Genomic DNA, 15,031 nt, shown 5'->3' with positions numbered 1-15,031 from the left:
CTTTTTCTCCATTGGCCTGGCAAATAGGGTTGGAATGTTTTCAAAAGGAATTTTACCAGGAAGCGAAAAGAAAAACAAAATCCAAAAAAGGAAAAGCAAATAGAGAGGAACGGATATGTATCCGGAGCACTGATTTCTTATCCTGAGACTAGACCCTCCAGCCCAGACTGGCCCGGTTAAGGTAGTTCAGGCAGTACCGTGTCCCCCAGGCCCTGCCTCACTTGGCCTGTGAGTTCAGAGTGGCCTCCAGGTAGAGTGGCTTAGGTGTGGGGGGGTTACACCCCCTTTCTGGGCTTGCTTCCTAATTGGCCCCCCTAAATGTGTCCTCCTGTGGCCCTGGTCTTGCTCAGAAGCACCGTTCCCCCCGCCCCTCCAATTTGTTTTCTGCCCCTGTCTTTCCCACCAAGTTAGAAGGATGGGGCCCCACCTGCCCTTCTGGAACTTTCTGTGACTCCGGCCCTGGCAGTCCTGCTCCATTTCTCTGTTCTGTTGTTTTGCCTGAAGGCTGTTCACCAGCCAACCGTTACAGGTGGTTCTACCTTTTGGGGAATTGCGCTACTTTGTCTATTTTAAGAAACCATCTGGTCTTAACCATCTGGGACTGGTCCCTGGGGAGGGGGGCTGGGACCACTGAAAGCAGGAGTTGTCTTTCCGGGACAAGTTGTGAAGACCAGCAGACCAAGAGAATCCAAAGGATGCGTGTAATTCTTCCCTTAATCACCGAACAGAGCTAAGTGATTCTCCCTGAGTGCCAATGAACACCGGATCCCTTTTAAACTCAGAATTCTTCCCATATCTCCGGGAACCCTCCCCCAAATGGGGCTCTGGGGAATGATCTCACCACACTCAAGTCATTACAGTTTTATGGTATCAATTTCTTAAGTTCACAGAGTCCACGGTATGAGGAGAGGGTTTTGTCCCCCATTTTCCCACCTCCCTTCCTTTAGCTCCCTCCCTGGATCCATCCTGGCCCCTCTGCCTTGGGACCAAGGTAGGGCCTCACTGCTTCAGTGCTGGTCCTCCTTCCTTCCTCCAGCGGGTGTGGCTGGGGAGAGGTGAGCCTGCCCCTGGAGAATGAAGGGTCCCCTCCAGAGAGGGGTGGCTCTGTAAAGCTCCTTCCCCTACTGCCTGTCCCACAGGCTCTGGGAAGACCTCTGGCCTCCCCACTTTCCGTGATCCAAGTCGGGGGGTAGATCAGAAGATTAGGCTGCTTCTCAGGCCAAAAGACCTGGCTGTGGAATGGATGATGGAAGGAGGAGAAAGCAAGGGCGAGGAGTCAGGCCGGGATGACTTTTTGCTCGCTGGGGTCTCCGGCTCTGCTTTGTGCTTGTTTTGTTTTGCTTTAGTCTGTGTTCGCAATCCCGAAGGAGGAGAGCTCTCCTGGAGGCTGGGCAAGGTGGTCCCCCAGCTGCCCGAGAAGCACAGGGCAAGACTGACTCTCCGCGGGAGGGGTGGTTTGATTCTCTTCTGGGCGGTCTCTCGGGCACACTTCATGAGGAGTCTGTGAAGTCGAGGGAGAGTGGGGTTACCCTGCTGCTCCTCTCTCCTGCCCAACCCCAGGGCTCCCTCCTGGCTCCTCCCCAGAATCCCTGAGGCAAGGTCGCCCCATCAGCTGGGCACACAGACACTTACTGCCAGCCTTGGGCTCAGGACGGCCAAGTTGACTTCTTCGGGAAGAGATCCGAGAGTCGGGGGGCCAGGGCGGCAGCCCCCTTCCCAGCCGCTGGCTGTGGGGGTTCTCCATGTCCTCCAGCCAGTCCGACCTCCACTCCCACAGGGGCAGGGAGAGGGTGGAGGTCAGGAAGAGGTCATCCCTCGGGGAGGGAGGGGAGGAGGCATCTGTCAGGGAGGGTGGATTTATTTGTAGAGGGTCGACCTTCACTCTGAGGGACGAGGTTAGGGCAGAACGCTTAGGGCCTGCTTAAGGCACACACCCAACCTGAAAGATAACCTAGCCCCAACTTGGTCCATCAATTCTGGTGCCCTTTGGAATGAGTCCATTGGTTTCTTTAGAGAGAATAGTTTGAACTGTTTCCTCCTAGCCCAGCTCTGGCCTTCTATCCATACTCTCACTCTTCCACCCCCCACCCCCCACCCCGGCATCCTTCTTCTCCCTCTGTCCTGAATAATCCTTGCTTTCCCATTTACCACAAGCCAGGTTGTTTTTCTTTGGGGGCAAAGGGTAGAGTTAGGGTTCATAAGATGGGGAAAGGGGATTGACAAAGTGTATGAGGAAGGGGCACAGGGAGCCCTGAGCAACAATTTGTTGACATGGAGATAATGGTCCCACTCTGCTCGACAGGTGGAGGGGTGAGCCCAGCTTCTCCTCACCCCAGCCACAGACAGGGCAAGAGGAAGGGCTGGTAAGCATAGCAGGAGGTAAGAGAGAAAACAGAACTTTCCATAGTGAGGAGAATCTGAAACAGTGGGTTGGAATAAAGAGAAGAGGTGGGGAGCAATCTGTCCTGGATACCAGCGTCTGGGTTAAGAGGAGGGACCTGGAGGGAAGTCAAGGGGTCATACAATTGGCGGCCTCTGGGCTTTAGACTTGAACATTTTGTCCTTGTTCTTGTGGGTGACCTTGGGCAAGTTAAAAAACCTGTTTGATATATAGTTTCCTCATTGGGAAAAGAAAGATAAAGAATAGTCCCCATAGAGGTGTTAATATTGAATGCATATAAAGCACTTATCATAGGGCTGGGGACAGCTAGCTGTTTTAAGGATAACCACAAAGACAATGATTAAGAAGCCTTCTCTCCTGGTTGGGGAAACGGCGGGGAGGGGTTCTTCCAGGAGCTGTGGCTATTCCACAGGGTGGAGGTGAGAAGAGAGGCAGGGTGATCTCACATACCCGTGAAGACACAGTCCACCTCCCTGGGCTCCAGACCCAAGCCAAAGCTGTCCACGGCCATTGCCAGGGCCCGGGCAAAGTGGGCATCAGCGAGGAAGGAGCCGTCAGAGGAGCTGACCAGGCTGGCTCGGGCACTGGGGGCGTTGTCCTCGGAGGCGGAGCCCCAGCCGTTGGCCAAGGAGCCCTCGCTGGGGGTGGGGGTGGGGCAGGGCCGGGGTGGGCACAGCAAGCCCCTCACCTCGGACCCCACCCCTCCTCCTGCCCTGCCCACGTCTGCCAGCTCTGAGGCTGCCGGGATGCTGATGTAGCCGTAGGTGACAGGGGGTGAAGGGGCCCTTGGCACGGGAGAGACACTATTCCTAGAGAAGAGACAAAATGGGGGACAGGACTACGGTTGGGGTGAGTAGGCTGGCAGAGCAGAAACATTCCCATGGAGAAAGTGCGGGGCCAGGGAGCGAGAAGCGTGCTCCTGTCGCGTGCTCGTCTGTAGTCCTGTGGTCGTCCCTCAGGCAACTCACCTGGGGGTCTCCTCACCCTCACTGAGCTCCAGGCACAGGGCCACCTCCTCAGGAGTCAGCACACTGTCCTGATCCTCCCCCAGGGACGACAGTGAAGAGCTGGACAGACGACTGGACTCTGGGCTGGGACCAGAGAAGGAAGAGGCCTGGGGGCTGGAGGGGATCAGGATGGGGAGGGGGGCTGCTGGCAGTGGGAGGGAGGAGGGAGCTTGGGGCTCCACAGAGTGCCTGATTGGGGTAAGAGAGTGATAACAGGTGGTTAGTGCAGCCCCCCCCCCGTCACCCTCCCCCAACCCCAGTCCAAGCTCAGCGAAACCCCCTCACAACCCTAGTCCCCTAGCCCCTGTCTGAGCTCAGCGAACACCCCTCACACCCCTAGTCCCCCAGCCCCTGTCTGAGCTCAGCGAACATCCCTCACACCCCGAGGCCCCCAGCCCTGCTTCCCGACCCCATGCCCTCTTACTGGGTCTGCTGACTCTGAGCAGGGGCTCCACGAGAAGCGAGGGGTGTTGGGGGGAGAGGGCGCGAAGCCAGCTCATTGGAGGAGCTGAGGAGCTGTGGTCCTAGGGCCCTCCAGGCAACCAGAGCCTGGGGCACAGCTCCTGGGGAACAATACCCTGGGGGTGAGACTGGCAGAACTCCCATCAGCCCCAGACCCCACCGAGCCCCCAGCTTCCTGTCTCCACACCCCACTCACCCAGCCTCCTCAGGGGCAAGAGCAGCCACCTGTAGGGGCTGTGGATGCTTACACCCTGCCTCTTCCCCCCACTTCCCTTTTGGGGCCTCCTCTCACCTGGGCTTTGGGAAAGGTTCTTGGAGCCTCTGTTCCCCAACTCCGAGGCCCAGAGCTCCAGAGGGCAGCTTGCCTGGAGGGGCGGGGAGCTGTTGGCTTGCTGCAGCTCTGCAAAGGCAAGAGTCAGCGGGTGGGGGGCAAGCCAGGGTGGGCCTTTCAACCCCAACCACACACTCTATCTTCAGCCTGTCATTCAGTTAAGCTTTAGGGTCCCTGAACCCAGAGAAAAGAGGGAAGAACCCCACTCCATCCTCTGCACCTTCACCTTCATCCAGGAAGCTATGATAAGGGAGGAAGGTGGCACTAGGCTTGGAGTGGAAAGACCTGCACTGACAGCCCAGCTCAGTTACGTTGTTGCCGTGTGACCTCAGGTAAATCCATTCACTTTTCTGAGCTTTGGGTTCCTTTGGGAACACCCAGTCAAATGATAGTTTTGCCAATTTTAATTTATTTATAAAAACAGATTGTGAAGTTCCTGGTGCCTGAAAGATACTTGGACAATTTTCTTTTCATTACTGTATACACATTCCAATCTTCCTGATCTCTGTACCCTCACATTGCTACTCCTCTCATGAATTTTGGCCCTGTGAAGACAAATACCCCTTCTTTTCTGGAAGAGAATCTGTTAATTTCCATCTCTCACATTACAAATATCTGCCATGGTTCTGGATAACCTTGCCCTGAGAAATCTGAGTATCTGTCACTTGGAAAGAAGGATTGGACTGTCAAGTTGAGCTGAGGCTGAGAGGGTAAGACAACCCCACACCGTGCCGGGTGTAACAGGAGAGAGTCAGCTGAGAAGAAGAGGGGAGGATGTCTTGCCCAGGGAGGCAATGCCCTGCCCATAGATATTTGATGATACTTGTTTTTTTTGTTTTTGTTTTTGTTTTCATTTTTTTTAAAGATTTTATTTATTTATTTATTCGACAGAGATAGAGACAGCCAGCGAGAGAGGGAACACAAGCAGGGGGAGCGGGAGAGGAAGAAGCAGGCTCATAGCAGAAGAGCCTGATGTGGGGCTCGATCCCATAACGCTGGGATCATGCCCTGAGCCGAAGGCAGACGCTTAACCACTGTGCCACCCAGGTGCCCCTGATGATACTTGTTGAATGAATGAGCAAATGGATGGATAATACCAGAGATGTAGATGTCAACGTGAGGTGAGAGGATTCACAATATGGCGGCTCACATGGCCACTTAAGTGAACTCTGACAATGGAGAAGCTGAGGTAACTGAAAGAACAGACCCAGCTGTGTGCAGTGACCCAAGAGCATGCTTCTTGGTCAGGCCAAAACCCGAATGGATCTAAGTTTAAATCAGAAGGGAACCAGGGGGGTAATGGAGGGAAGAGATTTCCCCAAGACCAGGAACCAGGAAAATACTAAGTAAAGGAAAAAAGAAGCAGCCTTCAGATTAGTGTCACACGATTAGAAGCTCAGTTAGGAAAGGGGTTCCTTCCTTGGCAAACCAGAGACCAGGCAGGACCTCAAGGCATAGCTGTCTAGTCGGTCCAATCTCAGAGATTTGGAGGCCACCGTGGGCAGGTTCAGAGCAGGGACGGGATCAAGGCTACAGCATTCACCAAGACTATCTGGGCCCTGGGAATCCATGTACAGTGGTCAGAACTTCTGAGCCACTGGGATGAAAACCCACACAATGACTATACTTCCTCTACCAGAATTTCCTTTTGTTCGTAGGCTGCTTTGTTTTTTAATTTACTTCCTTTATTTGTTGTGTGACCGAGGGAGTCCTGAGGCAACCTCAGGTGCTCCAACTCTGCTATCAACGGCTTTGTGTCCTCTAGTTCTGGCTTCCTGAGTAAGCTCAGAAAAGGGGACACATGTTGGTTGGCTGGTTTGTGTGGACAAGGAGGAGGAAAGGCCAGTCCTAGAAAAGGCCACCTTTGTCCCAGTCCATTTTATTTCCTCTAAAGGATTCTAGTCCCCAAAGCCTTCTTCTACCACACTTGCAATTACTTGGATTTCAGTTTTCAGTGTTATTTGAGCAAACTGCACGATAAAAATTTTATCAAGGTTAGGTCAAATCTCGTTGGGTATACCTGAATGGCGATAAATGCTTGTTTGAATTCATTAAGTGATTAGGATACTCTATGTATCTGGCAGAGTGGAACTAAGACCCTGATATAATGGATGAAAAAAGACAGTATAGTCGTAGTGGAGAAAAAAAAACCCAACCAAGGTCAATTAATAAGAAAAAAGGACTAAGCAGTTTGAGGGGAATAGGGGGGCACTGAGAGAGCTTGCAGTGTCTGAAGACAAAGACTCCTCAGTCTTTTGGACTAAGTGACAGCAGTAGAGCCAACTCCATGGCTCTGGACAAGACCATAGCAAAGTCTTGCTGTTGCTGGCGTCCCGGGAACCAGAGCTGGGCCATCGAGTGTCACCAGTGCAGGGGAGCTACTGTGGTGAGCCAGTGGGGCTGGGGTGAGGAGACACAGGGTGGAGTGGGGACCAAAGCCTCGTCTCAGAATTGGAACCTGTCTTGAGAATTAACTGTAGAAAGCGACTTACTTTTTTCCCCAGTAGTATTAATGTTCTAGGATGGGCTACACATCATATCCAAGTCGGTGTCGTTCTCGGTGGGAAGGCTCGTTTTTAAATGGGACTTTTTCAACCCCTTTTCCGCTGCTATTTCATTACCACCGGGGATTCTTAATGCTATAGTTCTCAGGCGAAGCTGGAAAGAATGCCAACTTTGCTAATATTTAGAGTCATAAAATTCTGGATATTGGACAAGCTCTTAATTACTCTGAATCCATCTCTGTCTTCATGAAAGTTGGATTGTATCCACTTAAAAAAAAAAAAAGAATTGGCTGTAGGACATTTGTAAGGCTTACTAATCAGCACAGAAGGCTCATGCAGACAGCAGGTGGAGTGCAGACCCATGTTCAGAAAGAAGAGAAAATAGTCAGTGGTAGAATAGAATCTCTCAAGGGAGCTGTCAGAGTGTGGCCTTTGGAAGCAGACCATTCTGGCTTCAAATCTGAGCTCGGCAGCTTACTGACTGGTGGGATTTTGAACAAGGTACTCATTTCTGATCCTCTTTCCCCATCTGCAAAATTAGAGAAATAATACCTAGCCAAGAGGTTGGGGGTATGATTAAATGAAAAAACAAATATGTAAGGCACCCAACACAGAGTAGTTGCTAAAGAAACAGACACCATGATTATTTGTCTCTGGGAAGCCAAAGCGGGCAGGCGGAAGTCAGGAGAGAAATCTGGGCAGAAAGGAATCCCTCAGTCTTCTCTGCGAGGTCAGTTGGGAGTCAGTGTCTGGGGAGGCCCGGGCACCGTGCACAAGGAGATGAGCCTTCCCGCTAGCACCGGTCACCCGCTTCCAGGTTCTAACATTACTTATACGCTGGTCAGCCACTCTCCTTGGACTCAGAGGCCTTAGATGGCAAGAGCTGTCTCTTGTGTCCCCACGGCTGGCCTACAGTGGTGCTTATGAAATGTTTGCTAAATTCAAATGAACACAGAAGTGGGCCCACTAGTGGTGTGGCCAAGCAGAAACAGAGCACAGCGTCAAGAAAAGCAGAGGCCAGCACACCCCTCGCTGAGTGTTCTGGTGATAGTGGGGAGACTCTGCGTCTACCAGGGCAAGGGAACCAGAAGCCATGGCTGGGATACAGCCCACATCGGCTGCAGAGCCCCCAGGCCATGTTCCTACCACATTCCCACTCCTGTTCCCTCCTGCCACCCGCTCCAGCAGGCTGTGTCTATCCTCCCTGTCCTTACCCTGCTTCTTTCTGGCCTTCCAAGCCTCCGCAGGGGCCAGAGGCAGGCGCGGAGAAGCGAGGCCCCTGCGGCTGCAGAGGCTGTCTGGACTGGGCCAGGGGCTGGAGAGCCGGGCCAGCTGGAGCGGGAGACGCCTGACAGCTGGGGTCTTGGGGCTTGGCCGGGCTGGGGGGCCGGAAGGCAGCTCAGCGATGAGGGAGCCGTAGAAAGTGCTGGTGTCCGGAAGCAGGGGCACACCAGGGCTTCGGGGATCCCAGGAGATCACTGTGGTGAGAAGACAGGAAGAATTATGGTGAGTGCGTCCCGCCCACAACCCCCAGCCCCAGCCCTGGGATCCCTGCTCCCCTGCTGAGCCCCCCGACCCCCCTGGGCCTGCTCACAGGAACGACGACAGTCTAGTGGGTCCCGGGGGTCCGCTCCCAGCCTGCTGCTGATGCTGCTGCTGCTGCTCAGGTCCCGAGAGCCCGAGGTGGAACGCCAAGTGTCTGCCAGCCAAGGGGAGTCGCTGTGATCCATCCTGTGGCAATGGAGGGTGGGGGCAGGGCAGGAGAAATGGGGTGAACCGAGAATGTAATTGGCCAAGACCTCCAGCTCAGAGGGTGATAGCAGCTTTATTCTAGCCCTTCACACTCTTTCAGATCTCTGACCTGGCCCCCCAAACTCAGGGGTCTTTTCTTTTCCTGGGACCAGGGGAAGTCCAAGTGGCCCAGAACCAGGAGGTGTTGAAGAGAGACAGCTACATGCTGAGACAAAGAGAACACAGATCCAGGGGCAGACAAACCCGCTGTGAAAATCCCCATCTGCTGCAGCCTAACTGTGCAGCCCTGGGCAACGAGGTCTACTAGCCTCTTGGAGCCCCGGTTCTTTATCTGTAAAAGGGCTACCAAAAAAGCCTTCCATATAAGGCTGATGCTGTGAGTCAAAGTGAGGAAATGTGAGATCACTCAGCTGGCAGAGCAAGAGTTTGCCACATGGATGTTGCCTTCTCTACGTCTAGTTTGGTTCCCTTTGAACTGGGTGTCCTGCTGGCTGACTGAGTAATCTTTGAAGAATAGAGGTCAGACCAAAGTAATTCTCTGCCTAAAACCTTCAGTGGCTCCCCATTTACCAAGATAGAGCCCAGCTGCATAGCATGGCTAACAGAGCCCTCATTGGTCTGGCTTCCAGCTCCCCAAACTTACCCTTTACTCTGACCCATCTTGTGTCCTAGGTCCCCACCAGCCTAAATGGCTTATCTTCCCTATGACCATGGCACGTTAATTCTTGCCGCTCCTTTCCCCATCCCCTTCTTACTCTCAGGGTAAATGTGGAATCTTCCTCCCATATTTCCCCACCCTAGCTCCCTCCACGTATCTTGTACATGTTTTTGCCCCCCCCCCCTTTTTAAAGATTTATTTATTTGAGAGAGAGCATGCATGGGCTAATGAGCGGGGCGGGGCGGGGGGGAGGTGCGGAGGGAGAGGGAGAAAGACAATCCGTAAGCAGACTCCCTGCTGAGCACAGAGCTAGATCCCCCCTTGAGGCCATGATCCAAACTGAAATTAAGAACCAACTGAGCCACCCAGGCGCCCCCGTGTTTCTGCACTGCTAACACTGGATTGCATTCATACATTCATATGCTAGCACAGCGGTCTCCACCTACACTGAGAGTTCCTGGTGGGTGGAGCTTGTGCTAAAGAAATGAATGAACAAAACAATCGGAATGGAATCCCCCCTGGGGTGCCTGGGTCGCCAAGTTGGTTAAGCGTCTGACTCCTGGTTTCAACTCAGGTCCTGATCTCAGGGTTCTGAGATCGAGCCCCACATGAGGCTCTGCACTCAGTGTGGTCTGATTAAGACTCTCTCTCCCTCTGCCCTTCCCCCGTCTCACTTTCTCTCTCCCTCAAATAAATAAATAAGTTTTCAAAAAATAAAAAATAAAAAAGAATGGAATCCCCCTCAAAGACAAGGGATGAAATCCCAGGGGATCCAGAGAAGGTTCAGGGTAAAGCAGGGTAAAGCAGGAAGTAGCTGGAAAAGAAAGGCCAGTGAGCACAGAATAACACAGGAATACGGCCCCAGACAGCTTGGAACCTTGCTCTGGGCTGAGACACTGACAGCAAAACGGCAGCCCAAGGGCTGGTTGTGTCCCGCACAGAGGGGGGGCTTGATAAACTTCTGTTGAAAGACACAGGCTTGGAATATGAAGCCCTTTGGAGGAAATCCAATGAGATAAAGAGCAGGAGGAGGTGGGCAGAGAGTTGAAATGGTTATTTAGTGTAAAACTCAGCCAATAAGACAAAAAAGGATGTTTTCTTTCTTAGCATCATGTCTCATAACCACCCGCTCGCTTTGGCAGCCAGAGACACTTGGAGCAGGTGTACCTGCCAGCTGACCCTGTTACTGAGAACAAGGAGTGAGCATCGAGACCGTGGGGGCAGAGCGCCCTCTGCTGGAACTGTGGGTGATTACTGTGAAGGACAGATCCCTCAAGATGCAAAGGCACTGCTAGGTAGACACTGGCTATAGAGAGAAAATTAGAAATTAAACAGGTCTTCCCAGGCTAGTTTTTCCCCACCGAGCAGAACGAGGCAGCAGGAGAGTCTAGTAAGTATTAGTGAGAGGTGGGTGACAAGCACACCGACTAAACGTGTGACACACCAGCTACTAGCTGTGTGGCTTTGGGCGAAGTCCCTTACGTCATGAGTCTCTGTTTATTCAACTGTCAAGTGGGGTGATAGGAACATTAATGAGAGAGACATTAATTCTCCCTTGGAGTTCAGGAGATATTTGGGTAGTAGGAGCCCCAACTGCCTGGCCGTAGGAGAGAGAGTATTCCATCCAGTTCTCTGCTCTGGCTCTACTGTCCCTTGGCCCCTCTGCCCCCGCCTCACCCTCAGCCCCTCCCCTCTCGTCTCTCACCTGTGCTTTAGGATGGCGTCCTCACTGGTATATCTGTACAGACCTGGGAGAGGGCAAAAGGAAGGCTAAATCCGGAGTGTCCAGCTCCTGGCTTGAGATCTAAACTGCTGTACTGTTCCGCCCCGACTGCCCGGGAGTCCACTTCATCCTCTCACCTGGCCCCAGGTGCACCCCCGCTCGGTGCCGGCGGTGGACACACACGGCAGTGCCCAGCAGCAGCAGCCAGAGCAAAACGCCCCCACCAGCAATCACTTCTGGCCGCCTCAGGGTGGCCCTCAGCTGCTCCAGGGTCCAGGGACCGTCACTGAGTTCTTGGGTGGCTCGCTCCATGGTCCGCTCTGTGGGCGATTTGAGCTCAGCGGGAGGGGTGGGTGGGGCGATGAGAGTGGGGCAGACAATGAACTGGAAGGGTGAGATGGAAGAAGGGAGAGAGGAAGGTGGGGAGGGGGGTGCAAGGGCTATGGGTCAGCTGGTGGGCACTGCCCTCACCTAACAGGAGGCAGACGGGGCTACTGGGGGGCCCAGTCCCGGCCCCAGTGACTGCAGCCACTTGCACGCAGTAGGAGCCTGGCTTTCGGGTGGCGATCTCCAGCTGGGTCTGCTCACCCGCCACAGTCCAGTTGGCCGGGGGCAGCGAAGTGTTGCCCAGTCTCCAGACCTGAGACACAAGCGGAGGTGAGCACTCGTCCCCCTGCACTGTCCCAGCTGCTGAGCCCTTCATCTCCGGGCATGGGGTCACCCAGCTCCGCTGTTCACCTGGGGACATTCCCTCCACCCTGTGCAGCCATACTTCCTGTTCCCTTCTTCCAACAGAGTGAGAGAGACTTCTCTCTAGGCTGACAGAAGCGGGGCCGAAGCAGTCTGCTAAAAGAGATGTTAGACCGTGGTTCTCAACCTCCACTGTGCTTTAGAGTCACTGGGAGGGTTTATTAAAAATCCAGGTTACGAGGCCCCTCCCTGAATTTCTGCTTCACGAAGCCTAGGAAGGACCCAAGGATTTGCATTTCTAACACCTTGTCAGGCACTGCTGATACTGTTGGTCCAAGAACCACATTCTGAGGTCACTGCCTTAGAAGCTGGGAGTCAGACGTGGCCTGGTTTGATTCCTGTTCTGTTTCCTGCACCTGTGACCTTGGTCTCACTTTCCACGTCTGTAAAGTAGGGATAATAACCCAGGACGGACAGTGAGACAAGAATGAGACCAGGTAGGAAAGCGCATGGCAGGGTCTGGCAAACCCTGGCTCAGCAACAGTGAGTTTCCCTTGCTTCTCTGCAGGGGGGCTGTTTCTCAGTGCCAGAGCAAGGGTATGCAGGGTGCCAGGGAAGAGGGATGTCCTGGCACCACCAGGAAGGGGGTACCTGGTAGCCACGGATGATGCCATTGTGGTTCTCAGCAGGTGGTGGGAACCAGCTCACAAGAACACTGCTGTTGCCAGGTTTTAAGGTCACCTCCTGGGGAGGGGCACTGGGCACTGGAGGGGAGGAAGAGAGGCTGTAAGATATGCTGAAGGATGAGACTCCAGGACACAGAGCTGGGAGGGGCATGTGGTCGTAGACCACACTGACAAGAAGAGGAGCTTCTTGTAGTTCTGCTTGCTGGCCACGGCAGAAGGGAGTCCAGGAGTAAGACCCACCATCCCCCCAGACTGGAGTGGGACAGTCCAGGGGCCACAGACAGGAAGATGCCAGAGAGGATACTGCTGAGTCCTGCCGGCATCTGTCTCTGACCTTGTTCGGGCAGCCTCAGGAGCAGCACGTTGCTGTCAGGGCCTTGAGCCCGGCCAGAGGACGGTCTCACTTTGAACTCGTAGTCTTGGCCCCAGAGGAGGCCTCCAAGCTCTGCGCTCTGCCAGCCAGCCAGCAGGGCCTCTGCCCATGGAGCTCCCGGGCCCCCTGGGGCCGTCTGGACCCTGAACAGGGCTGTGTAGGACTGAGCAGGTGCAGCAGGGCCACTCACCTGGGAAGGAGTCCAGAGGAAGGATGGGGTCAAGGAGTTTCCGACCAGCTCTTCCTGGACCAGCGCCACCCCTAGGTCCCAGGCCTTACCCTCCAGCTGAGCCACACGGCGGGCTCGGGCCTCGTGCTCTTTGTGGGGTCTGGGTTCAGCAGGGTCACGTTTTCCAGCTGAATGTGCACAGCCAGCAGCTCCAGAGGCTCCTTGTAGTTCTGGGGCTCTGTGGGGAGCACAAGGCTGGTTTGGGGCCTAGAGGCCAGGGTGATGGTGCAATTGAGGAGTGAAACAGCCCCCAGACGTGGAGCAACCACAGTTTCCAGATTTCCCAGTCTAGAGCACTGCTATTTCTCCCTAGGATGGGGGAATCCCTTTAAATGGGGTCCCCATCACTCTGATTCTGATCCCAGGTTGACCCCCACATACCCTAACCCCAGCCCAAACCAGGCCCTAACTTGAGCTGACCGCCCTCGCCTTACCCTGGACAGATACCCTGGCTGCCCGGCTCTCCCGTCGTCCGGCGCTGTTGGTGGCCACACACATGTAGGTCCCCGCGTCGCTCTTCTCTGCTCTTGCCATCTGCAGGGAGCCCCTGGAGACCTGTCAGGGCCAGGTGCTTCGTGAAGTCTCCCACGTGGGGAGGGGCTCTGACTGGGGAGGGAAACTTAGGCCTCATTGCCTTCCTTTCCTCAAATGCTGCAGGGTACATGGGGCTGGGGGGGTGGGTCTCTCCCTCTGGGTGTGCCCCGTTCTGCTCAGGACCAGAGAAAGTTTGGGGAAGGGGCTACACTCACCACGTGCCGCCCTGGCTGTAGGGCCAGGGGTTTGCCATCCTTCCACCAGGAGACTGTGGGCTCTGGGTGGCCCCAGGGCGGCCCACACCCCAGAACCACCTGCTCGCCCACTGTGGCCACTGTATCCTGAGGCTGGGTCTGGAAATCCTCCCGAAGGACTGCAGGGATGATGGAGGGTCAGCAGGGGCGAGCGTCCCGTGCTCCCCTCCACAGAGGCCCTGCCTCGGTGCCTCCTACTACATTCTCCCCCTTCGGCTTTACCTGCTTTTTCACTGCCCTGAGTTCACTCTTCACAGCCCCACCCCTCTGTTCTCCGAGCCCAGGCCTCCCCTCCCAGACGGCCCCCCAAATATCCTCACCTCGGGCATCAGGCCCCAGGCGTGCCCCGCCCCGGGCCTCCCCTCCCAGGCCTTACCAGCCACAGATAGCCGAGCGCCTCGGCTGACGGCTGTGCCCAGCCGGTTGCTGGCCTCACAGGTGTAGACAGCCAGGTCTGCGGGTAGGGCCTGGTCGTCATGGGCACGTCCCTGGGCAGGGGGCCGCATCAGCAGGAGCGTTCCATCAGGTAGGAGGTGGTGGTTGTCTGGGGGCACCATGCTCAGGGGCTGCCCGTTCAGCAGCCAGCGGATGGTGGGAGGTGGCTGGCCCGAGGCTCGGCAGCTCATTTTGGCCGGGCCTGGGCCCTGGAGCAGCTGGTCCTGGGGATGGACTAGGATCTGGGGTGGGGAGTCCTGGGCCATGCCTCCTGGAAGGAAAGGGGGGCAGAGCCCAGTCTGACTACCAACAGGACCCCCCAAGTCCCTGAAGATCTCTCTGCCTTCTCTTGTCTGAAGATAACTTCCCATAACAACATAGCTGGGAGAGGAGAGGGCTGGCACACAGGGCGTCCAGGCAGAGCCCTTAATCTGTCCCTCCGTCTGCCTCTGTCTCACGCATACATCGTCATCATCATCATCCCGTCATCATCACCACCATCATCCCTGGTACCCCTTCCACAAAAGGGAAGCAAAGGAGCCGGGGGGCCTCTTCTCCCCTTGGCCAGGCCTTGGATCAAGGGAGCAGGCGCTAGGAGAGGGGAGGGCTGCACTCACCCGTGACGAGCAGAAGCAGGAGAGGCAGGGGCCCGGGGGCCCCAAGGAGGCCTGCTCCTCCAGAGCCCATGGCTGCTCTCGGGCCTCTGTCCTTGTCGCGAGCACTTTGTCCTACTGCTCTGAGCTCACAGCGGAGGGAAGGAGGGGCGGGGAGGGGTGGTGGTGGTTGTTTGTGACCGAGACTCTGCCCCAGGAGGGAAGCAGCTTTGAGGAAACCCATGCTTCCTGCCTGGCCCTCCGAGCCTTGGAGAACTGGGAGGAGACCAGCAGAGAGAAACTCTCTGCCCTTGACCCTGTAGCCACAACCCGACTCCAGCTCCACAACCCGACTCCAGCTCCGGCTCTAAGGTTTACCTTGGGGTCTAGTATTTCCTA

At 55.3% G+C, this 15,031-nt stretch overlaps 1 protein-coding gene across 1 annotated transcript; it reads right to left on the bottom strand.

The window, feature by feature from the left end:
* Nucleotides 1–846: 846 nt before the first annotated feature.
* ROBO4 (roundabout guidance receptor 4) lies at nucleotides 847–14,812 on the bottom strand. Its single transcript, XM_045798045.2, has 18 exons — nucleotides 14,657–14,812; nucleotides 13,981–14,310; nucleotides 13,566–13,723; nucleotides 13,251–13,371; nucleotides 12,867–12,994; nucleotides 12,549–12,777; nucleotides 12,180–12,292; nucleotides 11,310–11,478; nucleotides 10,976–11,158; nucleotides 10,821–10,863; nucleotides 8,300–8,436; nucleotides 7,920–8,183; nucleotides 4,163–4,270; nucleotides 3,833–3,971; nucleotides 3,370–3,597; nucleotides 2,852–3,210; nucleotides 1,633–1,839; nucleotides 847–1,501 (listed from the first exon to the last, which is right to left on the bottom strand). Exons 1-18 carry the CDS (start codon nucleotides 14,724–14,726, stop codon nucleotides 1,491–1,493), a joined length of 2,997 nt encoding a protein of 998 aa, XP_045654001.1. The 5' UTR covers nucleotides 14,727–14,812; the 3' UTR covers nucleotides 847–1,490.
* Nucleotides 14,813–15,031: the final 219 nt, after the last annotated feature.

Source organism: Ursus americanus, chromosome 16 (assembly GCF_024610735.1).
Source record: "Ursus americanus isolate L20-20 chromosome 16, mUrsAme1.1.p, whole genome shotgun sequence".
Taxonomy (NCBI): Eukaryota; Metazoa; Chordata; class Mammalia; order Carnivora; family Ursidae; genus Ursus; species Ursus americanus.
This window is presented reverse-complemented; position numbering and strand designations above follow the sequence as displayed.

Coding starts and splice junctions, on each gene's coding strand:
- ROBO4 (XM_045798045.2), bottom strand. CDS start 14,726: ATGGGCTCTGGAGGAGCAGGCCTCCTTGGGGCCCCCGGGCCCCTGCCT. Junction 13,724..13,980: donor CGCTCGGCTATCTGTGGCTG/GTAAGGCCTGGG, acceptor TCATCCCTGCAG/TCCTTCGGGAGGATTTCCAG. Junction 1,840..2,851: donor GGTGGACTGTGTCTTCACGG/GTATGTGAGATC, acceptor CCTCCCTGACAG/ATGCCTCCTCCCCTCCCTCC.